The sequence below is a fragment of the Cyphellophora europaea genome (assembly GCF_000365145.1).
Source record: "Cyphellophora europaea CBS 101466 unplaced genomic scaffold supercont1.6, whole genome shotgun sequence".
NCBI classification, from domain to species: domain Eukaryota; kingdom Fungi; phylum Ascomycota; class Eurotiomycetes; order Chaetothyriales; family Cyphellophoraceae; genus Cyphellophora; species Cyphellophora europaea.
In genome coordinates this window covers 917,351-941,728 of record NW_008481812.1, presented here as the reverse complement: position 1 = coordinate 941,728, position 24,378 = coordinate 917,351, and the positions used below count along the sequence as shown (strand labels likewise).

The window sequence follows — 24,378 nt, the reverse complement described above, 5'->3', positions numbered from 1 at the left end:
CTTCCCACCTGCTTTTGGGTCTATTAAGTTTGGGATGCGCGATGATCACCTCCTGCGGCCCTACAACCTCTCACAAACAAATGGACAAGAATTTGATAATGTATCACAACAGATGAGTCATTCAAGGACACAGTACTCAAACGCCGGGCGCTCGTCGGCGATGCTGCCCGTTATACCAAACCAAGTAGCTAGCTGGACCTCTTCCAGACAGCTGTACCTCGTCCAGACACACCCTCCGAGTCTCTACCGACCGAAACGCCACGCCAATCCGTAAAAGCACACACAACCTTGAAGGCATTCATGTCTCGTCAAACACTGTTCCCCAATCTCAAATCTCAAATCAACTCTCTCTCCCTCTGCTTTCTCGCACTAACTCCACTCCCGCACCCGCACCCAACATCCGCCCTTCCAGCTCCTCCCGCGACCACATCTGCCTCGCAACAAGCAACAGTAGGCCAGCAGACCGCAATTCTCTTACACTCCCATGGGACTCCGCCTCAGCGCCCCTTTGCGCCGAAACGGACTTCCCATCATCATCTGCTCCTGCACTTCGGGCGGAATCGCCGGCTTCATGCCCTCAACATCGACGTCCATCGCGGCAGTACCAAACTCATCCATCTCGGCCTGCAGCTGCTTCGTCGGCGTCTGCTGCTGCTGCTGCTGCTGGCCCACGCTGGTCTTCTTGTGGACGGCGACGACCGTGCTATTCTCCTTGTCAACAACAGCAGCCTCGGTCGCGGCGAGCTGGGCTTTGTTGGCCAGCGTGAAGCGCTTCGAGGGCACAGGCAGTTTCTTGGCGATCAATTTGGTGGGGAGGTTAGTCGGCTTGGGCGCGAGTGGGGAGCGGCGGAGGTCCTTTGTTGTGGCTGGAGGAGCGATGGTGGCTGGAGGAGCGATGGTGGCTGGAGGAGCGATGGTGGCGGCGGTAGCAGGCTGGAACTCAGGCTCCTGGACCGGCTCATGCAGAGAGGCCGCAGGCGCGACATGCTTCTTTGGCGCCTCTTCCTGCTGCTGCTGCTGCTGCTGTGGCTGCTTCTCGGCCTTCTTCTCGGCTTGGATGTCAAGCCACTGCTCGAAAGCGTGGATTGCGCGGAGGAAAGCACCGTGGCCGAGTTCCTGGCTCTCCACTTCCTTGCTCAGTGCGGTTTGCACTTTCCGCCCACGGCTGCCGTGGATCAACTTGGCCTGCTCGCCGTAGACGCTATGTGCTGAAATGCTTGTGGAGCTCGTGAAGCCACCGTCATTGAGAGCGTTGACATTCAGGGTGAACTCCACATCAATGCGGCTCTGTCCAGGCAGAACGAGCTTGGTACGCATTCCTAGTTTCTCGTCGCCCTGGATCTGTGTCCAAGTCAGACCCGCGATATTGAGCAGTCTGATCTCCTCGGAGACTTGATGTGCAAGGTCCCAGCCCCTACTGACTGTATCGAGCAAGGTCTTTGCCTGTATCGAACACTTGGGCATCATGGCAAGAGCATGCAGCTGACTTCTGATCAGCTGGAAGAAGAAGCGCTTTTCGGTTGATAACTCTTTGCCCATCATGATGTCGCCCTGCGCATCGAGAGGCGAGTAGGTGAGGCTCAAAGGTGCAGTAGGACCAGACACCGATTTCGACTTCCGGCCTGAGCGCCGTCTGCCACCTTCGGGCGAGGTCTGGAAGACTGATGGGTAGAAGAAGAGGCGTAGCTCATCCTTGAAGGACATTGTCAGGGCGACACCGAAGTCATTCGGCTCTTCAGTGTCCTCCTCGGCGGCCAGCAAACGCCAGCCGGTTGTTTTCTCAATAGCATCAACCCTGTCTTTCAAAGCGAGGACATCCACAACCGGCCACCCACGATACTCCTGCCGAACGCGATCGGCTTCGTCGACCTGAGCATTCATTTCAGCCTTGAGCTCTTCAGCAGACTCTAGAGCCTCCTCCTTCTCACCCATTTGCTGACGTAAGGTCTCCAAAAGAGTAGATTTCCGAACATTCTCCTGGTCTGCTGCACGTAACTGTTGGCGGGCTTCGTCCAAAGCTTCCGTGTCTACACTGTCAAGCTCAGTAAGAGTCTGGTGCAGGGAGGCAAGCTCCTTGTTCAGCACCTCTCGTTGTTCGCCAAGTGCTGGTACAACGCCATTGAGAGCCTGCTGTTGTTGAGTCAACTGAACTGCATCCTTTTGCATGCCCCTCTTGATGCCCTCGAGCCCATTGTAGAGACCATCAACGAGCTGCGCTCGCCACGTGTACCACCCTTCTTTGCTCTGCAGTCTCGCATTCGTTTTGCCGTTCCGGAATTGATTGTCCATAACCGCCTTGACATCAGGCCGAGCATCGACATACTCGTTAAACAGCGCAGGTTGCTCGTGCAAGGTCTCACTTTCGATGGATCTGATGATCTTACGACCGGTAGAAATGTACGATTTCAACTCTCGGGTAGCATGTTGATACAGCTCCAGTAAAGGTAGGGTAGTGGCAGCAGCAACGAACTTGGCCTCTGTTGATTTGTCGGCTTGCTCCTGCGAGGGCCGCTGAGGAACGGGAGCTTGGGTATGTCTTCTCTTCGTGGTTGAGAGCTCGATGAAGTGGATGTTGGTCATGTTCAAGAAATCCTGGAGGGAGATTCTCTCTTGCTCATCACCGTTTGCATGCTCGGTGGACACACTGACAGCTCCGACCACGTTGTCAAGCTTGTCGACAAAAGACTCCGGTCGCTGAGCACTCTGGTCCAAGGGCACATCTCGATATCGAGAACCACCACTGGGGCTCGTTGCAAATTTCTTTGGTGGGGAGACAGCTGGTGTGGTGCTCCCCGTCATGGTCAGCTCCTGCAGTCGTCGCTGTTCGGCGCGAGTGAGGCGACCCGTTGTCTCTTCCTTAGATGGAGGCTTCGGCAGATAGACCTTCTTGACGGGGCTGCCCTCGCGCGCGACTACTTTCAATCGCTTTGGGCTATTTGGCGAATCTTCGTCATCCATGTCGAGCTCAGCGGGGCGCTTGCCCAACAGGCCCTTTGCACCACCAACTGCAAGACTCTTCCGCCCTTTCAGTTTGGTCATTTTCTCCTTCTTGGGGGTCATGGACTCAATCATTTGACTGAGCTGCATAGTCGTGTTTTCTTCTTGCTGAACATCTGCCTCTTGCTCCATGATGAAGCGACCACTTTCTCGGCGTTCTTCCTCTGCTCTCTCGGCATCGATCTCACGTTCAAGTTCTTGCGGGTCCTCGAAGCGCAATTTGCCCTTTTGGGCTCTTTCAAGCTTGAAAGATGGCGCAGCATCACCGATAGAAGACCGTCTATCTAGGATTTCAGCAACCTGAGGTGAACCGAACCCTTGTTGGTCAATACCAACTCCACTCGAGCGTCTTCGGAGTGATTGAGGTCGATGTGCCTTCAATACAACTCTAGGAGTTTGTCGTCCGGTATGCTCGTCCTGCGAGAACAAGCCATTTTTTTGTGAAGTCGGCTTTTGGACAGAAGCAGGTGACTTTCGCGCTTGAAGTTCGTCTTCGAACAGTCGCTTGGGTGAAGCACTGCGCTGCGAGACATTTCCATTGATGGGCGTTCTGTTCGGTTTCTCTGAACGAATCGGTACAGGCGTAACTTGCTTGGTGGGAGTCGATTTAACAGCTTTAGATGGCGATCCTTTCGCAGGGGATGGTCGGCGTGGGCTAAATTTTGGTGTCGTAGATGCAGCATTGGGAGTCTGTCTCGACCTTCCCGACAGTCTGGGCTTCAGGGCCATGTCAGGGCTGCCTGTCTCGGACGCGATAGATGTCACGAGGCCTTGAGTTTTCGGAGTAGATTGGGCCCGCGCTGGAAGTGGCGAGACGCTCAGCTGACCTGCATCGGTTTCTTCCTGCATCAGATGCTTTGCTTGCGTCTTTTCCGGAGTAGACCCCTTGGGCAATATGCCGCCAACAGCTCTCGTCATTTCCATCTGCGTGGTATCTTCATCCGTGAATTGCTGAGAGGGAACAATACGGCCCACAGCTCGTGTCATCTCCATTGCCATAGTCTGAGTGTCATCCAGATCGGTCTGAGGCTCGGTCTGTTCTTCGATGGTGTCGAGAATGCCACCACCTACCGCAGAGGTCATCTCCATGTTGCGAGTCAGATCCATAGTCGCATCATCATGGTCGCTCTCATTCTGCTGGGCAAGGCCATCTCCAATTACGTTCGTAAATTCCATGGTCATATCCTCGTCAGACATCTCTTCATCTTGTTGGCCGTGATGCGCATTCAAGATGCCGCCATTAACTGCGGTAAAATCCATCGTCTCGTCACCGTAGGAGGTGTCCACTCCAGATGATCTGCGGCGAGCGACACTGCTGCGGCGGTGCTTCGCCACCGACTTTCGTCGCCTCTGATCAGCAGCAGGTCCTTTCGCCAAGATTCCACCTATGGCGTTGGTAACGTCCATGCTCATGTCCTGGGTCTCTTCCCCATCTTGATCATCGTCTGCCGATGGCTTTATCTGAGCTTGCACTGCCTTCGACGCAGGGGAGAAAGGGTTAATGTTTTCTTGGTCTTCCATCGCGCTGTTATCGGCATCATTTTTTTGATTAGCCCATGGTTTGAACGCGTTCGTGACAGTGTCTTCTGCCAACTCCATTGGCAGGTCGTCTCCATATTCGTCGTATTCGATACCTCGGGTGCCAGCATGTGTCGAAGCCTGTCGGAGTCGGTGTTCTAGACTCGACTGAGAGCTTGCTGAGTCTTCTGAGCCAATAGATTGTGAAGTCGCCTCGTCCATGCTCATGGCCGTGTCGCCATCTGTATCGTCGTCGTCGTCAGACTCGGCACTATCGTCGATGCGAACCGGGCTGCTTTCCGTATGTATATCACCGGACGGACTAGAGGAGAAGACATCATCAAGAGACCCCTCTAGCTGCGCAGCCGGACCAGTGCTACTCCTACGCCGCTTCTTTTGATGCAGGTCTCGCTGATGGGCGGGTGAGGCAGCGACTTGAGGCTCCTCGGTCTGCTCTGGAGGCGTCGTGGGTCGTTCTGACGGAGACTGTGAGGACGAAGCTTGTTGAGGGGTTTGTTGCGCAGTCATTGAGGACTGACGCCTCGTGGAATTAGAGGCTGAGCTTGTGGTAGAGTCCTCCGCTAGCTCCATGACACTCCAGGTATGCAAAGTAGCTTCGGGCGCGAATGAGACGCGTCTGTTAGCCATGGACTTCCTGCGCTCAGCACGACGGTCGAGAATTGCTTGCTTCTGAGCCTGACGCCGCTCTTCTTCCTCCTTGTCCTCCTCTTCAGGCTGATTGCTAGCCTGAGGCTTCGTGGGACTGAATGGATCCATGACGTTTTCCGCTCCAGACAATGCAACCTCAGCGCCATCTTGACGACTCGGCCCCGGTGTAGAGAAATCGATCAAGAGCTCCTCGGCGCCGGATTTGGCAGGCGATCGCTTTCTAGTGCTGCGCTGTCGCAATTCGTCAAATGAAGGGATGACCTTGGGAGGGGTCAATGGGACGGTTGGCTTCAAGATTGATCGCGGTAGGGAGGCGGTTTCAGCCTGAAGAAGTCAGTTGCGAACTTGAGTCATTGACGCGATTCTAGCATACCTTTGTCGCATTGCCAGAGGTTTTCTTGAGCGCCTCAAGGCCACCAGGACCCAAGCTTTTGCCTCGAGATTTCTTTTTCGCTGCCTCTGCCGCTTCAGCTCTTTGCAAAGCTGCGATATCTGCAGTGGCATTGTCGCGGTGACTGGCGTTGGTAGCCGTCGAAGGCTGGTGGGCGATAGATTTGCGCTTTGGACGGCCGGTTTTGGGAAGTGTAGTGTCCATAGTGGTCGCGCGAGCTCGTCACGGAGCTACTGTATGGCGCGCGCTTCTACAACATGGACCGAAAGGCGCGATCGTGAATCATAACAATATTGAGGGTTCTGAGACGGATGGAGTTGACCTTTGGCGACCCGCAGCACCGTGTCATTTGGAGCTAGACCAAGATTGGACTGTCAACACCGGAGAAACAGAACAGCCGGCAGCCGAGAACTCTTGGCTTATGCCAAGCCTCCACTATGGAATTTGCAGATGGCTTGCGACCGCAGCACAAACCGCACCTCATCGCCAAACGACAACTTTTCCCTCCACGCACCCGTCCTGTCGAGCACCAGCCGCAACCATGGCTACCGAATTGACAGTCCAGTCCGAGCGTGCCTACCAGAAGCAGCCGCACATCTTCCTCAACCACAAGTCGAAGGCCGCGAAGAGCAAGAAGGTTGGCAAGGCCGGTCGGAGATGGTTCAAAGATGTCGGGTTGGGATTCAGAACCCCCAAGACTGCCATTGAGGGCAGCTACATCGGTTAGTGTTGTCCGGCGACGACGTGTCTTCTGCAAAGAGGGCGCATCAACCCACAAATCAGTTATCAGGTCTAACATTGGAGGTTTACAGACAAGAAGTGCCCTTTCACCGGTCAGATCTCCATCCGCGGCCGTATCCTGACCGGCACCGTCATCTCTACCAAGATGCACCGTACCCTCATCATCCGACGAGAATACCTACACTTCATCCCAAAGTACTCCCGCTACGAGAAGAGACATACCAACCTGGCCGCGCACGTGTCCCCTTGCTTCCGTGTCGAGGAAGGTGACCAGGTCACCGTTGGCCAGTGCCGTCCCCTCAGCAAGACTGTAAGTGGTGATTTTTCTGAAAGATGTCCAAGACAAAAAATACTCATGAACACTATAGGTCCGTTTCAACGTTCTCCGTGTCCTTCCCCGAACCGGCAAGGCGGTCAAGAGTTTCTCGAAGTTCTAGATGAAGATATGATGGAGGAGGGCTGAAGAGCGCACGGTGATGTTGATGGTGATGGGCGATGGTGACATGAATGCCACAAACAGCGTCTCGTCTGCCAGATAAGCAGTTCGGGTTGGACGCGCATGGAGTTTTTGATGACCAAAGCATGGCGGCCTTCAAAGACCGGTGAGCAGCATCAAGCTTGCCACTCAAATCAAAAATTAAAACCCTTCACGAATGCTCTCGATCGAGTCGGAAGCGCCTTTTTCGCACTTCATGTCGTTGCCGCAGTCCAGTCCAGTCTCGAGTCATACAGCGAATCCCGTCCACCCTGGCTGGCTCTTCGCTCGTCATGGCAGCAATTGCAACACGCCAGCGACGCCACGACCGGAGCGTCTCGTGCACATTTATTGCTGTCTCATCGTGCTAGCTCAGCTATTCGCTCCAGAACCTCCTTCTCACTGGACATCGTGCCCGCATAGAATTTTGCCATCCATTCAATCCTTAAGTCTTGAAAACATATCTCATCACGCCCTGCTTGCAGCTTTGATGCGACTTTACACCGCGCGCCTTTCTTCGTGCAAGTAAATGCCTCTGCTAAAGCTCGTCTAAACATACGTACTATATACAACACAATAGTCAAAAGGCGACACACTACCAACCCACGACAGCGTATTAGGTAAGCAGCAGGCCCGTTTCTCTTGAAGATGGAGAACTTCCCTTGCTCAGACTTGCAACTTTGTCTCCGCACGGCTTTCCCTTCGCTGCCCTGTACCCGGCTACCGTGACGTGTGTTCATGAGACAATCAAGCTGTTACCAATACCCCAAACTCCAAATGAAGTTCGTGACCCGACCTCGGAAGGGACTTGGTTACATGATTGACCCCGTCTTTGCCGTGCTATAGATGTGCTTTCGCTGAACCCCTCCTATTTACTGCTGACGATAGACTTGAACCTGCTTCCACTCCTCGGCTCAGCCATCACTGAAGCTCCCGCCCCCTGTGACTCTAAGCCCCCATAAGCCATGGAATACGACACCTCAACAGCAACCACCGCCACAGGCGCCCCCTCGGGCGCCGCCATTGCCCACGGCACCACCGCCACCGACTCGTCCCGTGGCGGCGCTGTCCGCGTCGCCGGTCCCCCCACCGACACCTCGGTGCTGTCCCAGCCCCTCACCTTCCCCTTCTCCGGCAAGACGGCCCACAACCGGTTCCTCAAAGGGCCCATGACGGAGCGCCTGTGCGCGTGGAACTCGCCCTCGGAGCCCATCAGCGCCCGCGGCCGCCCCACGCCCGAGTACACGCACCTGTACCAGCGGTGGGGCGAGGGCGGCATCGGCGTCATCGTCTCCGGCAACACGATGGTCAAGTACGACGCCGTGGAAGCGTTCGGGAACCCGATTTTGTGCGATGACCACGACGGCCGCGTCGCCGCGTTCCAGGAAGTGACTGCTGCGGCGAAGAAGCACGGCAGTCTGATGGTCGCGCAGCTCAGCCATCCGGGGCGGCAGGGCACTAAGTGGCTGAACCCCCACCCGGTGAGCGCCAGCGACGTGCATCTGAAGATCAAGTGGGCGGGCAACGAGTTCGCGCCGCCGCGGCCCATGGAGGTGGCGGAGATCAAGGAGATGGTGCGCCTGTGGGGGGAGACGAGCTATCTGTGCTGGAAGGCGGGCTTTGATGGCGTGCAGGTCCACTGCGCCCACGGCTACCTGCTCGCGCAGTTCTTGAGTCCCAGCACCAATCAGCGCACGGATGAGTATGGCGGGAATCTCGCCAACCGGAGCAGGATTGTCTTTGAGATCATCCAGGAGATTGACCGGCGCGTGCGCCAGTACGATCCGAGCTTCATCGTCTGTGTCAAGCTGAACAGCGTGGAGTTTCAGGACAAGGGCACCACGCCCGAGGAGGCGCGAGAGCTGGCACTCAAGCTGGAAGAGGCGCGTGTGGATTTTGTGGATTTGAGTGGCGGCACGTTTGAGGCGCGCGCGTTTGAGCATAAGAAGGAGAGTACGGTGAAGCGGGAGGCGTATTTCATCGAGGTTCGTTTTGGTTTTCCCTACTATCCGTTCTGCAACATCGGCATTATGTGTGAGTTTTGCTGTTTTGATTAGCTAACGAAGACGACAACGAAACAGTTCGCCGAACAGCTCCGCCCACTGCTGAAGAAGACCAAAGTCTACGTAACCGGGGGCCTGCGCACGGCGTCAGGGATGGTCAAGGCCGTCGAGTCCGGGGCATGTGATGGCGTCGGCATCGCGCGCCCCCTGGCGGCCGAGCCCTATCTGTGCAAGGAGATCTTGGAGGGCAAAGTCACCAGTGCGATCGAGAACTTCATGCCGCTGCCGCTCAACACGCAGAGTTCGGGCACGCAGCTGCATCAGATCGGGCGAGGGCAGGAAGGGATCAGTGACTGGAGCGTGGAGGCCGAGGTCGAGAGGTGGAAGGAGGCGAATGAAATTGAGGCAAAGAGGAAGGAGAAGATGTTGCCTGTGGTGGATAGTAGTGGGTACGCGTGGATAGAAGCGGTGGATGGGTTCAGGTACTTGAAGACGTGAGATACAGTAGACGGATTTGAGAGTGAGGGCGAGTGCCCAGGTATCATTCATTAAGCTCTAGCCGCTGTCGAAGCGGACGGCGCAATAGAAGTAGACTCTAGCGAGCGTGGGTAGTGGTGGTCATATACAACATGTGGGCCCTAGGCCGAACGGTAAGAAAAGAGGGCTGCCTCTCTTAGATGATCCAACAGAGAAATGTTGGGTGCCGTTTTAAGTCTCAACCTCAACCTCGGTGCCTTCGGTGGGCTCGACCTCGACTTCAAGAGCGCCGTCTTCGTGCTCGATTTCAACTTCGGCGCCCGCAAGCTTTGCCTCATGTTCGTGCTGGAAGCCGGCCGTGTCGATTTTGTCGAAGATGCTTCGCTTTGCAAAGGGAGTGCCGCCTAGTTCCAGATCCTCGTCTTCTTGACGACGAGAGAATGGGGTGGCGCCTTCTTCGAGATCCTCGTCCTCGTCCTCCTGGCGCTTGCCAAAGGGTGTGGCACCTTGTTCCAAGTCTTCATCCTCTTGACGGCGGGAGAATGGTGTGGCACCCTCCTCCAAGTCTTCATCTTCTTGACGTCGAGAGAACGGGGTGGCGCCTTCTTCTAGGTCCTCGTCTTCTTGTCTTCTGGCGAAGGGAGTACCGCCGAGCTCCAAATCCTTGTCCTTGTCGTCACGCTTGCCGAAAGGCGTGGCGCCCTGCTCTACGTCTTCGTCTTCTTGTCTCCTCTCAAAAGGTGTGCCACCAAGTTCCAGGTCCTTTTCCTTATCCCCGCGTTTGCCAAAAGGGGTGCCGCCCATCTCCAGGTCTTCGTCCTCCTGCCGAGCAACCACGTATGAGGCATGCTTTGCGCCATCAACCACATCGCGGCTGACAACGGTACTCAGTGCATTGTTGTCGCTTGGGATTGGGGCTGCGAATGTAAATGCTGCGAAAGCCAATATAACGAGTGTGCGATACATTTTTGAAGGATTGTGCTGGTAAGAGAGCGACTTGACATGTAGCGAAAGAATCTGTGACAGCTTTGGGCTCGAGCAAAACAACGTGGAAAAGGGACTGGGGGCAGCGCTGCTTTCTATTCCAGTACCCCGTCTGCTTCCGACTTACCGAGAGATTCGCTCATTGCAGATCGAGGATATGACGACTGGCGCGAGGCATCACTGCCAGAGGTGTGCAGGCCCGTCATCTGATCAACGTGCTTGTGTGTTTCCAGTTAGGCAGAAGGAGCACAACAACTGGTCATGTTGTGGAAGGAGACGAGAGATCTGCCAGTGGTAGATTAAATCGATCGTCAATAATGTCTGTAAGGGGCTTAGTGAACGCATAGTCTCAATACTGGCGCCCAGACGGTGCCCACCGTGATGAACGTCGGATCAGTCTCGGCAGATACGGATAGCTCCTCAGCAGCCTCTGTCGTTCTGCGGTGGGTGGCCCCAGCGGACCATCAGGGGCGCTCGTAGGGCTTTGGAGCACCAATCTCCTGCAACAATGGAGAAGATAGGGTGTACGGAGTAGACTCTGTCTGGTTTCAGCTCTGCTGGTCTCCGTCCTGGTATCCCTCAGAATGCTTAAAAACAAAAAAAAATTGACCACTGCCTGGATCGAACAGGCGACCTTTTCCGTTCGTCAAAGAGCTTGTAAAGGAAACGTGATAACCACTACACCAAGCGGCCTGAATTGAACCAGAAAACCTGGTGGAGTTGTTGGGAGTTCAATCTGTGCGTCATTTCAAGCCAAAAAATTGCTTAAAGAATTATATATTTGATAAAATATTCCGCCCACTTATGCCCCAAGGAAACGCCTGTCTCGCGGCGTGATGTTCATGCATGGTCGCTCTTCTCATGGCGTTCATTGGGGACTCAACCCTGGCTGGCCCCGTACTGCTCAATTCCCCTCACATTGATCGATCCATCCCTGTTCCTCACAGTCTGTAAAGATGAAGGGAAGTGCCTTTCCTTACCTACCCTAGACACTGTGTGGACATGCAACAAACACATGTGTCCGGGCCTACAAGCGTGCGGAGTGCCCGTATAAGTCTTTAAGTCCAATGGCTTAGGTCATCCGCAGCAACCAACCCTATCTTGGAACCTGAAACTTGAAACACGCCTGACGAACTCCCATGCAGAGAACCCAACATATATCGTCCGAGTCTACGTTGGATCCGTCGCACTGATCATTGAGCGGCCGGGCCGCGCCTCTAAGAACAGATGTGCGGGCGGGGGCTCAGAAGGAGCGCTCCAATATATCTGCTAGGGGCTGCTTGGGCCTCGCTTACTACGTGAAGACACTCTGCGGACGTCGAGACAACGAGAATGCCTCTGTCATGGATCATGCTACGGTCCAGACCGAACCTTCCAGGGCTGACCTCTGTGTGGATCTGGAAATTCGCCGTCAATGTACATAGGAGGCCTCACTTCTTTCGACCAGGCTGGTATAGAAGCAAAGATACAGCTGGGTTCTCCCATGCCGACGAAGGGCACCGGCAATAACCCAGGACAATAGAAAGAGCAGCAGCATCGAGCGCTTTCACGCTTCGAGACTCTCCCTGTCTTCGGCGTCATGGTCGCCTCGGCCCACACCCTCGCCTGCCTCGCCCTGGCACTTCCATGCGCGAGAGCTGGGCCTCAGCACCCTCTCTCGGCCTTAGGAAGCCGAATGCAGCGTCCAGCGAAGCTTCACCGTCGGCGAAATCTGGTTGAGGCGCGGCAATTTGTGCACGGTTGGTACGATGTAGGGGCCAAGGAGAGTGGGTAGCGTCTGATGGATGGATGAGCTGGTGGAAATGCTTTTTCGACATGATGCTTTGAGGGGCCCGTCTGATTTTGAACATAAAATCGCCAGCAGTCTTTTCACATGAAGTGTACGGAGGAAAGGGTGTCAACACCGGGGATGCATTTTCCTTGAGAAGGGCATATGTATGTACAAGACGTTCCCCGGGGCCGATTTCCCCTCGAGCGACCAAGAGTTCGTCGAATTGAAGCCCCAAAATGCTTTTGTACGCTGGAAAGGGATATGGTGTCCCGTACTTCAGCGTGTGGAACTTACATATATGGTTGGGGAGGGGCCGGATGATATGGTTCAGGTAAACGTGGAATGGTTGATTGCCTTGGTTCGCATGTGTTGTGTGGTTGCCTTGCAGCGCTGACTGGACCCATTGTGTAGGTTGTAGGTCCAGAAATGCGTACGAGAGGTCCAGAAATGCGTACGAGAGGTCCAGAAATGCGTATGAATCTCACTTCAGTATATGCGAACGCATGTTGTGCAACCCATTCACACAATGTTCCGCTTTGGTTCCGCGCGACTTTGATGCATGCTCTGCTCAAAAGGCAAGTCTTACACTCAGAGCCATGGATCAATGGTAGCTCCACGGCATGAATAGCCACCATACATCGATGTGAAAAACGAAGCTCTTTCGAGAGATCCAGTCTGACCCGAATCTCTGACGGTGGGAGGCGTGGTCAGTGGAAAGAGATATATATTCCTCTTGACAGCCATTGGGATGCCAGTGCCTCTTTGAACAACCTGTACTTTTCTCTGCACACGCGTGTGGTTCTCGCTTCTGCAAGGATTCCTCACCGAGCATCACTGCCAGCATGCGCACCACGCTCCTCGCAGCCGCCGGTGCTGCCATCGTTTCTCCTGCACTCGCAGCGAAAAGCCCGGTTCCTGTCTCCTACGGCTCCAACAAAGTGCTGAAGTTCACACTCGACAAGGTCCGCCACCTTCGCTTCCTCCCCGCACCTCGCGCTTCTCCTGCTAACATTCCTTCTCCCCCAGAACCACGATCTGACCAGCGGCACGGTCCACGAAGAAGACGCCGGTCTCCTCCCCAGTTTCGCCCCCGGCCACCCGCATTTCAAGATGCCAGTTCCAAACCTTGACCTGCACAAGCCGCCCGTCTTCAACCACGAGGGCAACTGCTGCCGCCCCACGGGCCAGTGCCACGCCTACTTCAAGTGGGTCATCGACATGCTCAACGGCAACCGGTGGGACGGTGACGACCAGAAGCGCGACGCCATGGCCCACCTCGAGTGCTGCATGCGCCAGTTCAACGCCAGCTGCGCCGACCCGCCCAAGTCGGACACACTCCGGTGGCATGATCCTAAGCTGGGCTGCAGCAATGGCGGCCCGGAGCCTGCGCATGAGCCTGAGGCCAAGGCTGATGCTGATGATGATGCTGTCGAGGCTGATGGAGGCAGACCTGCCGATGAGTCAAAGCTCGACGACGAATCCGAGACCTCGGGCCTGGGCCCAATCGGTCCCTTGATGTCGCCCACGGCCATACCGCCGAAGGAAACCGACAACGCCGCGGCCGAGGCCGTCGCAGATGCGAAGGCCAACTTGGACAAGGCTGCAGAGGAGCTTCGGGTCGCGGAGGAGAAGGCCAAGGGGGCTGGCGATGCTGCTCCGCCGGAGCAGGAGGAACAGGGCGAATGATCCCGCCAGTACCTACGTAGGCTGAGCGTTGAATCGGCTCGCTGTTTCGGGGATTGCTAGATCTAGACTCAGACCGTCAGTCCATGGGATCGGCCTCGGAAAGTTGAATGGCCTGTGAAAAGAAAGACGGGGCTGGGATCCCGGTAGAAGTGAGGGAAGCTGGTGTGTTTTGCGAAACGTACAAGGCGTCATCGAAAAAGGATAGTCAAGGGAATGTAGGTAATGCGGTAGTACTCGTTCCTGATCATGTAGTCACCATCATACTTAGCTGGTGCACCGACGCCTGCTGCTAGTGCAATTATATTCAATCATCAACGGGCCACGATCTTGCAGCTTGTGAACGACCTATTTTTTAGGCCATTGCGCTCAGCATGGGGTATTACAGATCATTTCAAAGGAAGACGATGTCTTCACCAGCCGCTACACCGAGGTGAGTACGGTAGCAACGATGCAATATTCGCGTCCGCGATGTGGGCATTCAAATGACCGCTTTTCTGTGCTGGCATCAACGTCTTTTGAAAAGCATCCCTCCGTGTCAAAAGGATTCTAAAGCATCAACTTCCCTTCCGTAACGATGCACCTGCCTATCACCGCCCTTGAAACTCTACTCATAAGAGACCGTCGCATCATCTTAGCTGGTCAAGGGCCCCATCTCCACCTCTACAACGCATCTACCGGGCAGCAACTGGGGACGCATCAAATCTTTCCTGTCCAGCCGATCCACCATATCACGCACCAAGACTTCCCTGATGAACCGACGATCGTAGTAGGGGGTGGTCGTTTCATTGCTTTGCTTTCACTTCAGGATGCCGGTGAGGGTGGTGTGGCCGTCCGAGTTGAATCACGGCATCAAATCAATGCCAAGGAATGGATCTTGCGACTACATCCGCACGACGGCTGCTTCCTGCTCCTGACAGCCAACAATGTGCTTTTTCAGTTACAGTCAGAAGTGCCGTCGCGTGAGTTGCACACCATCGGTGAGCTGGCTAGGGGTCCTGGGTCATTCCTGTACTCTGGCGATGTCGCATCCATCTCTAGCAACCAGCTCTTGGTAGCTGCTGGGTCAGTTTTTGGTGAAGTGCTGGTGTGGACATGCCAGCGGATCAGCGAAGACACATCATCTGAGTGGATCACACACACAACGCACCGCTTCGAAGGCCATACTGGCTCGATCTTTGGCGTCCGAATCTCAGAGGAGCTGAGATGGGATGGGAAGCAGGCAAGATTCGTGGCGAGCTGTAGTGACGATCGAACGGTACAGGTGTGGGACGTCAGTGACTATGACGAGCCGAATTTGAGCGTCGATGGCGTGACAGAAGTCATAAATACTGGCTTTGGCCAAGACGCGCAGGAGATCCGGCATCGCGTTGCCACAGGATGGGGCCATCAGTCGCGCATATGGGACGTTAATTTCCTGTCCGACTCTGATGCCGACGATGGGAAACTCACTATGATGACACGAGGCGAGGATGGTACATGTCAGTTGTGGACTACCTCGTTGCCAGCCAGGGACAGGACGAGCGAGACGTGTGCTAGACTCTCGCCCATCTCGAACGATCGACACCACTCCGGCAAGAATATCTGGGCCTGGACGAAATATAGCGAGGCCGCCACCACTATCATTCTCTCCGGGGGCGCAGATGGCCGGGTCGTCAAGAGACAAATCGAGCGTGATGCAGCTAACGCCTGCGATAGGAGACTGCAAGCGTTCAAGCTGCCGTTTAAACAGCTACCACTCCCCGCAGCGTCCCAGTCATTGAAGGACTACATTATCGTTGAAGGTGCAGGGGGCGATGAGGTGCTGGCATTGACAGCCGCAGGCGCTATTGTTCGCTGCCGCCCGGGCGAGGATGGTACGGAGCGCTGGGACGTACTTGCTGACGGATCTCAGAGGCGACTCACGAAACTCTGCAGTAATTCACCGGCCAGTACCTTGATTGCTGCTGCTACAAACGGGGTACTGATCCGGATAGAAGGCACGAAGGGGGCTTTTGTGGAACTCCCACACATGAAACCGCAAGCGGTGGCTTGGATCCAAGTTGCCGGTGCACTTGAAAATCGGCAACAGGGGAAGCTGCAATTATGTATCGTCATTACGTCAATGACCGGCACCGTCTGCGTCGTCTGGATCCAACAGGAGCTGGGGGACATCCAAAGCAAATCACAAATCCTCAACTTACCAGACCATTTTGCCGTCACAAGTTCCTGCTACGACTTCGAGGCCGACGTTCTTGTCCTAGGGTCCAGGGCCGGAGCCGTCGCCACTTACCCGCGACTCAAGCATGATGTGTCCGAGTCTACACAACCGATCTGCATCCGACACGTACATGGCAACGACGCGGTCACGTCACTGCAGTTTATCGGAGACCTATCAACAGATCGCGGAATGTACGTGCTTTCTACGGGCCGAGACGGCAGATATGGCATTCATTGCATTACCACGAACTCGGAAGAAAGATCGGTTACTTTCCACACAGTGCATTGCTCTTGCCCTCCGTTCGGTCCATACGTGGAAGGGGCGACTGTGGTAAGTGCTGGCTCAGAAGGTCAGACAAATCTCGTTCTCCACGGCTTCAGGTCCAAAGAATTCGTGGTCTGGAACGAGACAATGCAGCTCGATGTCTTTTCCGTCGACTGCGGCGGTGCGCATCGCAGTTGGGCCTATCGACAGAATAGATCCCGTAGACAAGCGGGCGGAACATTTGTCTGGACAAAGGCAAGTACTTTCAATTTACATTCAGAAGAGTCACTTCACCGTCAAGTTATCCAGACAGGAGGTCATGGCCGAGAGATCAAGGCTCTAGCCACCTACCCACTACAATACTCTGATCCAGGTCGAGGTATCCTACATGCCTCTTTGATTGCGACTGGTGCCGAAGATACAACCATCCGTATCTTCGCCGTCAATCCCGAAATGGACCGATCTGGATGTGAAACACAGCTGACACAGCTTTGCACGATGAATGACCACAGCGCTGGGCTACAGGATCTGGTATTTTCACCCTGCGGAACGTACCTTTTCAGCTGCGGAGGTGCCGAGCAACTCTATGCATGGCGCCTCACAACCGAGGTGCCAGCTGTGGGCATTGGCAGTGTCCTGCAGGACAAGATGCCGCAGACGGACGAGGACTCTGATGTCCGAATCATGAGCTTGAGTGTTCGTCCTGACCTGGCAGAGGAGCAGACGAGTGGTGCCGAAGTGAGATTCCGACTAGCAGCTGCTTATTCGAACGGAAAAATAAAGGTTCTACGATATTCGCCAGGGAAGCTGCCAGGAGAAGGTATCTGGGAGCTCGAGCGGCAAGTACTGCTCGGAGCCTTCTGCTTGATGCAGATCTTCGATGTCCCTTTGTCAACCGTAGGTTCCGAAGTTGAGAGGAAGTACCTGCTTTCCGCAGGCACAAACGGATTCCTAAACTTGGCCAACGTCGAGACCTCTAGTGAAGGGTCTGCACAAGCTATGGCTGTGCACAGTGTGCATCAATCCAGCATACTTGCCATGGACGTGGTAAGTATGGGTGTGGACATATCGTTCATCGCGACGGGAGGCGACGACAACGCTCTCGGGTTGACAATCATGTCTACTGATTCAGAATCAACAACAGCCTTCGCGACTGTTCGTGTTTGTGATGCACATGCGGCGGCATTGACTGCTCTCACGATTGTTCCTCTCCTTCAACACGGCGGTGACTGGCGGGTGCGGGTGGTCACGGCCGGGAATGACCAGAAAGTCAAGGTCTGGGATGTCGTGGTACCTCCAGGCACAAGAGGTAGTGCATCTGAGATCCGAGTGCTCAAGTTGCGAGAGTGGTGGACCGGTGTGGCTGATGTGAGCTCCATTGACACAGTGAAGTCGGCGATAGTGGTGACAGGAGTTGGCATCGAGGTCATGGACCTGAAGCTTGACGATCCTTGATCTCTGAGCTATCGAAGACTCGTTGATGAGTAGTAACTCCAGGGTGAGGCTGGCATCACAGGGGCGCTATCTCCTATTTCCGGCGCCAAGGAGCATGACCCCCCTGTAAGTTGTCTCTCAGATTCAAGCCGACTGATCATTTCAGTCGCAACCTTCTGTTCATCCTAAACAGTAAAGGGACAATATGATAAGGGCGAGTGGGTGTTGCGGATTCGACGAATCGTGCCAAAGGGAAGTCGTTGAATGCAGAGTCGCCCAGGACGCTTCATTCATGAAGACAACACCAGGCTGAGGAGCTTGCTCAAGCTCAACGACTTACCTACAGCAAACTACGCCGCATGGTCCAAACCACTGCCATTGCCCAGTTGTGTCCATTATTCAGAAACGAGCCGAAAGGTGTCAAATGTGATATCACACTTGCCTTTGTCACCCGCCGTTGCCTGACTGCATCATACTTGGCAGAAGGCGAACAAACGGCAATCGCAATTGCTTGAATTGGCGGAAGTTGCCAACTTTGCCTCTCTCTGTACCGGTCAGCACCTTGAGACCGCCAAATCTTGCAAAAGTCTCGACACTTCGCCAGTATGGGCGGCAACGCGTTTCGAGACCTCGAAACCCCGCGCATGCCTCTGCACGTCTACCTTGCCGTCAGAGAGCGCCTGCAAAATCTGCTCAAGCAGCACTTCACCTATGTTGCAACTCCGCTCGAAGCGCCCGGCAAGAAGGATCATGGCGACATTGATATTCTGCTCTGCGGACCAATTACAAAGTTCCGACCAGCCACTGACGATTCCACCAACATCGAGGCTCTAAACTACAAGACTGAAGACATCGCTGCTATCATTGGTGCTGAGCACTCCCGGCGCATTGGAACGCTTGACCAATGGAACTTTGCCATCATCTGGCCCGAAGAAGTGTCTGACCACCCTGCTACACCTGACCAGCTCGGCAATACCGATGCCTCGATCCGCTACATCCAAGTTGACATCCATATCCTGCCAACCCTCCAAAGCTTCAATTGGATGTCTTTCATGCATGCACACGGTGATCTCAACATGATCATCACTCTCACATGCCGCCCGAAGTGCTTGCAGATCTCTGAGAAGGGCTTCTTCGTAGGCATTCCTGAACTCTTCAAGACACACCCCAAGCTCGGTCGTGTGCTGGCTACCAGCGACCCCGACCAAGTCCTCCGCTTCCTTGACCTCGAAACTGAGCGTTTCTGGCAACACTTCGCCTCTTGGGACGACCTCATGGATTTCGCGGCGACTTGTCGTTTCCACAACCCAGCTTTCATCTCCAATCGGCGTGATGACAATAGCGAGCCGACCAGTAGCGGTGTGGCTACCCCTGTCAGCGAGTCGAAGGGTTCAGTCTCTCTCACGATGCCGAATGTGACGGCCCTCGTCCGAAACATGGCGGCCGTAGTCTTTGACCAGATCGGTCGCATGCTCCCTGCTAGCAAAATCCAAGCTACAGCACCGGAGATCAATGCTCTTACCAATACTAGCTCAGGTATCAACAGCAGTGGAACCACGTCAGCTGAAAACTCCGCTCCTACCGACGCCCTCAACCTCAAGCCCTCCGATCGCAAGCGTCTTAAGACTCGTCCAATGTACGACCACTGGATCAGCGTCTACCTTCCCACCCATATTGATGATCCTCCTCGTGCTTCCGCTCATCTTACCAAGGCAGATGTTATTGCCGAAGCCAAGGACTTCTTCGGTCCCGACTTCGCTGCCCGCTACGACGCTCAGCGTATTTCAGCGCTCAAGACCACAGGCGAGCAGAAGCTCTGGGAGGCTCTTCGGAAGCACATCCAGAGCGAGGCTAATGAATCGAGTGAAGTGACAGTTGCGATGAAGGGAATCAAGCGAGAGCTGATAGGAGATGATGACATGGAGGACCAAGCGGCTACGCAGGCACGGGCTGCATTCAAAGAGCTGCAATTCGAGGACGTCCTGAACTGGGCGAAAGCGGAGTGGAAGGCCGTGGAGGCGAGACAACGTGCGTATGACAAGACGAAGGCGGAAACGCTGTAAATGGTGCAGGGGAGCTGCGCCTGAGTTTACCAAGTGTTACTTGTGCCGCTTGGCTCCGCAGGCGACAAGTCTGGCACAAGGTGACTACGACGGAACAACGAGAAAGCACAAGTCTACGACACAGTATTACGGGGGGCAAGCAAGGTGCTCTTGATTGAAAATACACCACAGCAGAATGATCATGACACAGGTCGGGTAGGCGCAGCAATCATCACAGCAGGACCTATCATGCTGTCGATCGTATTCTGTGTGCCATATCAAATTCAAGAACTAGGGGTATCTACCATCCGTCCCGTTATTGTTTTCCCTTTCCCTTCCTAGTACTCTACACGATGACCTGCTCATGCAGCGGGTCTTCTTCCACCTCTCCCTCCATCAATTCCTCGACCTGCCCTGCCCCAACATCATCAACAACTCTATCCTGCACAGCATCCATCTGCTCCTCAACAACAACCTGCCCTCCCAACGCCTTGACCTTCGCCTGCGTCATCTCATACACATACTGACCCAGGTGCTCCACGCCCTCGATCTCCGTCCCCTGGACCTGCTGCTGCTGCTGTCCCTCCTCCCCCTCGCCACCACCCTCAAGCAGCGGCCGCTCACAAGGCCAGACCTCGCCCGTGACGACCTCCAAGGTCGTGGGCCTCTGCAGCAACACCTCCATGGCCGGCCGCATCTCTAGACACTGGGCCCACAGCTCCGTGCGGCCCAGCACGTAGAGGCCGAGGCGGGCGCGGCTGAGGGCGACGGTGACGCGGCGCACGTCGCGCAGGTATCCCACGGACTTGGTGCGCACGAGCGACAGGATGACGTAGTCGTTCTCCTCGCCCTGGAAGCGGTCGATGGTGGAGACGGCTTTGGGTAGGCCGAAGAGCCGGTTGCCCTTGCAGCGGTGGGCAAGGACGTCGCGGATCAGGGCGCGCTGGCCCGCGTAGGCGGCGAGGATGGTGATTTTGTGGGCCGGGTAGCCTAGCAGGCGCATGTACTGGAAGAGGGCGACGGCGTATTCGGCCTCGCCGAGGTTTTGGATGAAGTGCGGGCTGGGTTCGCGCTCCCCTTGACCTTCGTAGGCGGGCACGTCGAGGAATTGGTAGTCGTAGCGGAAGCCGGCGTTGGCGGTGAGGAAGGGTGGGGTGCTGCTTGTGGAGGGGAGGTTGTGCAGCGAAGGGTAGCGCCAGGCGAAGAGGCGGGCGAGGCTGGGGCGGCAGCGGCCTTGGGCGTCGAGGAGGACGGTGGGGACGCCGAGGCGGATCAGACGGTGGAAGAGGGATTGTGAGAGGTTGCAGTACGAGCGGAGGGCTTGGGAGGTGGTGATGGGCGCGTTTTGTAGGTGGTCGCCGAGGAGGATGAGGCGGGTGAGAGTGTTGGTTGGGGTTTGAAGAGAGATTGGGATGAAGGATTCGAGTTCGGTGATCTGGGCGGCTTCTTCCATGATTAGGGAGGAGAAGTGGAAGCCCGAGGCGGCGATACTGGCGCGGTTGATAGAGGCGTGGGTGGAGGTCATGGCGACGATGCGAGCCTCCGAAATGAGCAGGTGGTTGGCTTGATCCCGCGGATGGCGGAGGATCTCGAACGGGCGGATGGAGGACAGAGACGTGAAGATGTGCGTCAGGTGGTGTTCGCAGCCGGCAGCAACATCGCGGAGATCTTCGATATTGGCGGATTCTGGGAAGAGTTCGGGGATGGGAGCATTGCTGAAGAAAGCATGGAAAGGGAAAGCCGTGAGGATCGTCTCACGAGTGGCCGTAGGAGAGTTGGCCATCTCCCAGAAACGGGTCCATGCTGGCTTGATGTAAACTTGGTGAAAGTATTCAGCCGTCTCGCAGGTGCTGCCGTGGGCACCTTCCGCGCCGATAGAGGCAGCGAGCCGGTTGACCTCAGACAAATAGCCCTGGCGTTGCTCGAGGAAGGAATCAACACGGCCAGCCTTGCTGTACGATGCATCGGTGTCCAGCTCCTCTTCGCCATGTCCCAGACGGAGAAGGTGTCGTGGGTCAATATCCAGGGCCACAATCTTCTGGAAGAGCTGGTTCAGCGCTTGATTGCTGTGTGCAATGAGCAGTATACGCTCTTTCGGGAAGTTGTGGTAGAGCAGATTGATTATCTGGGTAGCCACATCGGTCTTGCCTGTGCCAGGGGGACCCACGACTACACTCAAACCGGGTTGTGTGCCAGAGACAATAGCCTCCACCTGTTTTGGTGTGAAACGAATCTTGTTCTTCTTGGGAACATCGACCGGATAAGGCCCTTGATTCTCCGGCTTATAGGTCCTGGTTCTGATTGGGCCTTTCGACGAGTCCTCGGTGTCTTCTAGCTGCTCGCGTCTTCTTTTCTTTGGGTTTGTGGGAGGCGCTGAAGAGGGTTGCGAGAACGGCTCAAGAACATATGGCGGGCTGAAGGTCGTAGCGTCCACGGCCACACCCTCCAAGTCTCTGCCTGGGAAGCTGTCTTTGAGATGTTCCCAGTCGACAAACGTATCTAGGAAGTCCAGAGACAGTATCTTGTCTTCGAGTTGGATGAAAGAGGCGCTTTTTGGGTCGCCGTAACCGAGGAAGACCTCTTGCAGCCAATGTGGCAACGATTCTTGAGTACGAACAAGCTTCTGCACTGTCTCAAGCAATGGCTTGAAGTTGTTCTCACGGCCTTGCCTGCGCGCAATAACATTGAGTTTGGTATATAAGTCAGACTTGCCACTGTCCTTGTCTGCCTGGAAGGCGACAGGATCCAGGTCAATCAACAAATGACGCTTGCGTGACCGTGACACATAGCCATTTGCCGTATCTCGTAGCGGCTTGTTGTTCTCATCGAGTATCTGGACGACCTCTGCTGTTCGAAGACTATCAATACCGGCCTCGCTTGACAATGTAGGCTTGTTGCCAGCAGTGTTGCCGTTTGATTCGTCGGGAGCGATGACTGACATTAGGAAAACCGTATCCTTCGGCTTTAGACTGTCCCATTCGGCACGCATAGACTCAGTGAGTCTGCCGAGGTCGATGATGACTTCGCTCCGAACAGACCCGGGGTATGTTGTGCCAACTTTTGGCGGAGTAACCTCGATTATTGCAGGCTTATCAATTGGCATAGCCATCTTCGAGAAGCCTTCAAATGTGGTACTGCCCCTTTCACGGCCAGTTTTGGGCTTCATGCGCTTCACAATGTTCTCCAGATCTTTGCGAATACTGTAGAAGCTCTCGGCCTGGTGCAGCTGGAATGATCGCCACATAAAGTCACTAAGAGAGAGGTATTGCAAGTTCAGCTTTGGAAGCGCCAGGGGCTTCTTTCCATCGTAGGCCTCGTGTTGCACATACTTGTCCTCATACAGTGTCTGGTCGGTGGGCGCCACTGACAGTTGGGCAATCACCTCCCGGAAATCCTGGGGTCTCTGATAGGCATCGAGCAAGGTCTGTTGCCAGAGACCACGTCCGCAGGGTATCGAAGCCGATGAGGGATATGAAGTCCTAAAGCCCAGAAGCTTACACAGCTTCTCGATCTCGCTGTCGTCCAACGAGCCAATGCTCTGCTCAAGCTCACCTCGCTGGTCAATCGATGCATAATTTGAGAGAGCAAGAACCTTCAGCTTCTCTTCGAAATGCTTGAAAGCAACGCGCTGCAATTGAGCCAAATCCTCGTAATGTGCTGATTGCGTCGCATTCTTCGTGATCTCACTGCCCTCCGCATCATCGATCCCAAAAGTCTGGAAGTGGCTCAGAAGAGCGGCGAGATCTCTCAGGAGAGAGTTTTCGGACTTTTGAAAGAGCTTGGATCTCCGTAAGACGGGCAGAAGATTTAGGTCTTTGATGAGCGTATTGGTGTATCGTCTCGTGGGAAGCTGGCTGGTCAAATCACACACGAACTCCAGAATCCTCTCGCAATACGTCGTCTCTGCGCTTCCAGCAGGCGTAACTGTGTTCGTCCGGACTAGGAGATCTAAAATCATGGAGAATAACCACGAGCGCTCGAACTTCATCCTTGCCTGGACCTGAGAATTTGCAGCATCAAATCTCTTTTGCATTGCTTTCCATGCCTTTTTCCTACTTGGACTTTTCTCGATAGCTCTTGTTCGTGCATCACCGCTGTGAAGATTGTACCATATCGATATTGAGACGAGGGGCGCACACTCCTTCCGGATGAAGTCTTTCTCAAGGGACTGGAAAGAAGCAATGACGAAGCTCAGAAGTTCGAGGCGTGAATTTGTCGGTAAGGATCCGTCCAAGTTCAAGGACAGTATGCGCCGGTACATATTTGAGAACTCCTCCGTTCGATCTGCGAAGACTGCCCATGACTCGAGGTTCGCTCGCTGTTTGGTATTGAAGAAGATGGCAATGAGAAGTACATGGTGATTTGAGACTTCGTCGCTGTATGTTGGCCATAGGAGACGTTCGAAGATTTGCAAGCTCTCGAGATATGCCAGGGTTTGGTCGGGGAATCCATCGTGCTCTAACGCGTCCCAGATCTCCTTGATCGCATCCGGGCGCGCTCTGGTGGGCACTGCCTTCAACCAGTGCTTTTCGGCAAGCTGGTCCCATGCGGTACCGGTGCCATTCATTGCGGTCGCAGGCACATCCGACGCCGGGGCAAGAGCTGGTCGAAATTGGAGGTCCATGAGAGCGGACCTGACCTCGACTCTACCGTGGACAAAATTTCCTCGACGCTGGCGAGATGGTGATCTGCAAATTGCGGAGGAGACGAGGCTCCGATTCAGCCTTGC

The 24,378-nt window shown here is 55.0% G+C and overlaps 8 protein-coding genes and 1 non-coding gene across 9 annotated transcripts; 5 read left to right on the top strand and 4 right to left on the bottom strand.

Annotated features, from left to right (window-relative positions):
- Nucleotides 1-474: 474 nt before the first annotated feature.
- HMPREF1541_06569 (uncharacterized protein) lies at nucleotides 475-5,779 on the bottom strand (the record flags this gene model as incomplete). Its single annotated transcript, XM_008720900.1, has 2 exons — nucleotides 475-5,508; nucleotides 5,558-5,779. The coding sequence occupies 2 exons, from the start codon at nucleotides 5,777-5,779 to the stop codon at nucleotides 475-477; spliced, it is 5,256 nt and encodes a 1,751-aa protein (XP_008719122.1).
- A 337-nt stretch (nucleotides 5,780-6,116) lies between these two features.
- On the top strand, nucleotides 6,117-6,753 carry HMPREF1541_06568 (40S ribosomal protein S11; the record flags this gene model as incomplete). Its single annotated transcript, XM_008720899.1, has 3 exons — nucleotides 6,117-6,297; nucleotides 6,388-6,626; nucleotides 6,685-6,753. The coding sequence occupies 3 exons, from the start codon at nucleotides 6,117-6,119 to the stop codon at nucleotides 6,751-6,753; spliced, it is 489 nt and encodes a 162-aa protein (XP_008719121.1).
- Nucleotides 6,754-7,756: 1,003 nt separating this feature from the next.
- Nucleotides 7,757-9,292, top strand: HMPREF1541_06567 (uncharacterized protein; the record flags this gene model as incomplete). Its single annotated transcript, XM_008720898.1, has 2 exons — nucleotides 7,757-8,776; nucleotides 8,873-9,292. 2 exons carry the CDS (start codon nucleotides 7,757-7,759, stop codon nucleotides 9,290-9,292), a joined length of 1,440 nt encoding a protein of 479 aa, XP_008719120.1.
- A 210-nt stretch (nucleotides 9,293-9,502) lies between these two features.
- On the bottom strand, nucleotides 9,503-10,237 carry HMPREF1541_06566 (uncharacterized protein; the record flags this gene model as incomplete). The annotated part of the gene is made up of 1 exon (XM_008720897.1): nucleotides 9,503-10,237. One exon carries the CDS (start codon nucleotides 10,235-10,237, stop codon nucleotides 9,503-9,505), a length of 735 nt encoding a protein of 244 aa, XP_008719119.1.
- A 624-nt stretch (nucleotides 10,238-10,861) lies between these two features.
- HMPREF1541_06565 lies at nucleotides 10,862-10,948 on the bottom strand. The gene has a single exon. It is a non-coding gene; the product is annotated as a tRNA-Val (tRNA).
- Nucleotides 10,949-12,868: 1,920 nt separating this feature from the next.
- Nucleotides 12,869-13,712, top strand: HMPREF1541_06564 (uncharacterized protein; the record flags this gene model as incomplete). Its single annotated transcript, XM_008720896.1, has 2 exons — nucleotides 12,869-12,988; nucleotides 13,053-13,712. 2 exons carry the CDS (start codon nucleotides 12,869-12,871, stop codon nucleotides 13,710-13,712), a joined length of 780 nt encoding a protein of 259 aa, XP_008719118.1.
- A 574-nt stretch (nucleotides 13,713-14,286) lies between these two features.
- HMPREF1541_06563 (uncharacterized protein) lies at nucleotides 14,287-17,628 on the top strand (the record flags this gene model as incomplete). Its single annotated transcript, XM_008720895.1, has 1 exon — nucleotides 14,287-17,628. The coding sequence occupies one exon, from the start codon at nucleotides 14,287-14,289 to the stop codon at nucleotides 17,626-17,628; it is 3,342 nt and encodes a 1,113-aa protein (XP_008719117.1).
- A 584-nt stretch (nucleotides 17,629-18,212) lies between these two features.
- Nucleotides 18,213-19,670, top strand: HMPREF1541_06562 (uncharacterized protein; the record flags this gene model as incomplete). The annotated part of the gene is made up of 1 exon (XM_008720894.1): nucleotides 18,213-19,670. One exon carries the CDS (start codon nucleotides 18,213-18,215, stop codon nucleotides 19,668-19,670), a length of 1,458 nt encoding a protein of 485 aa, XP_008719116.1.
- Nucleotides 19,671-19,995: 325 nt separating this feature from the next.
- On the bottom strand, nucleotides 19,996-24,273 carry HMPREF1541_06561 (uncharacterized protein; the record flags this gene model as incomplete). Its single annotated transcript, XM_008720893.1, has 1 exon — nucleotides 19,996-24,273. One exon carries the CDS (start codon nucleotides 24,271-24,273, stop codon nucleotides 19,996-19,998), a length of 4,278 nt encoding a protein of 1,425 aa, XP_008719115.1.
- Nucleotides 24,274-24,378: the final 105 nt, after the last annotated feature.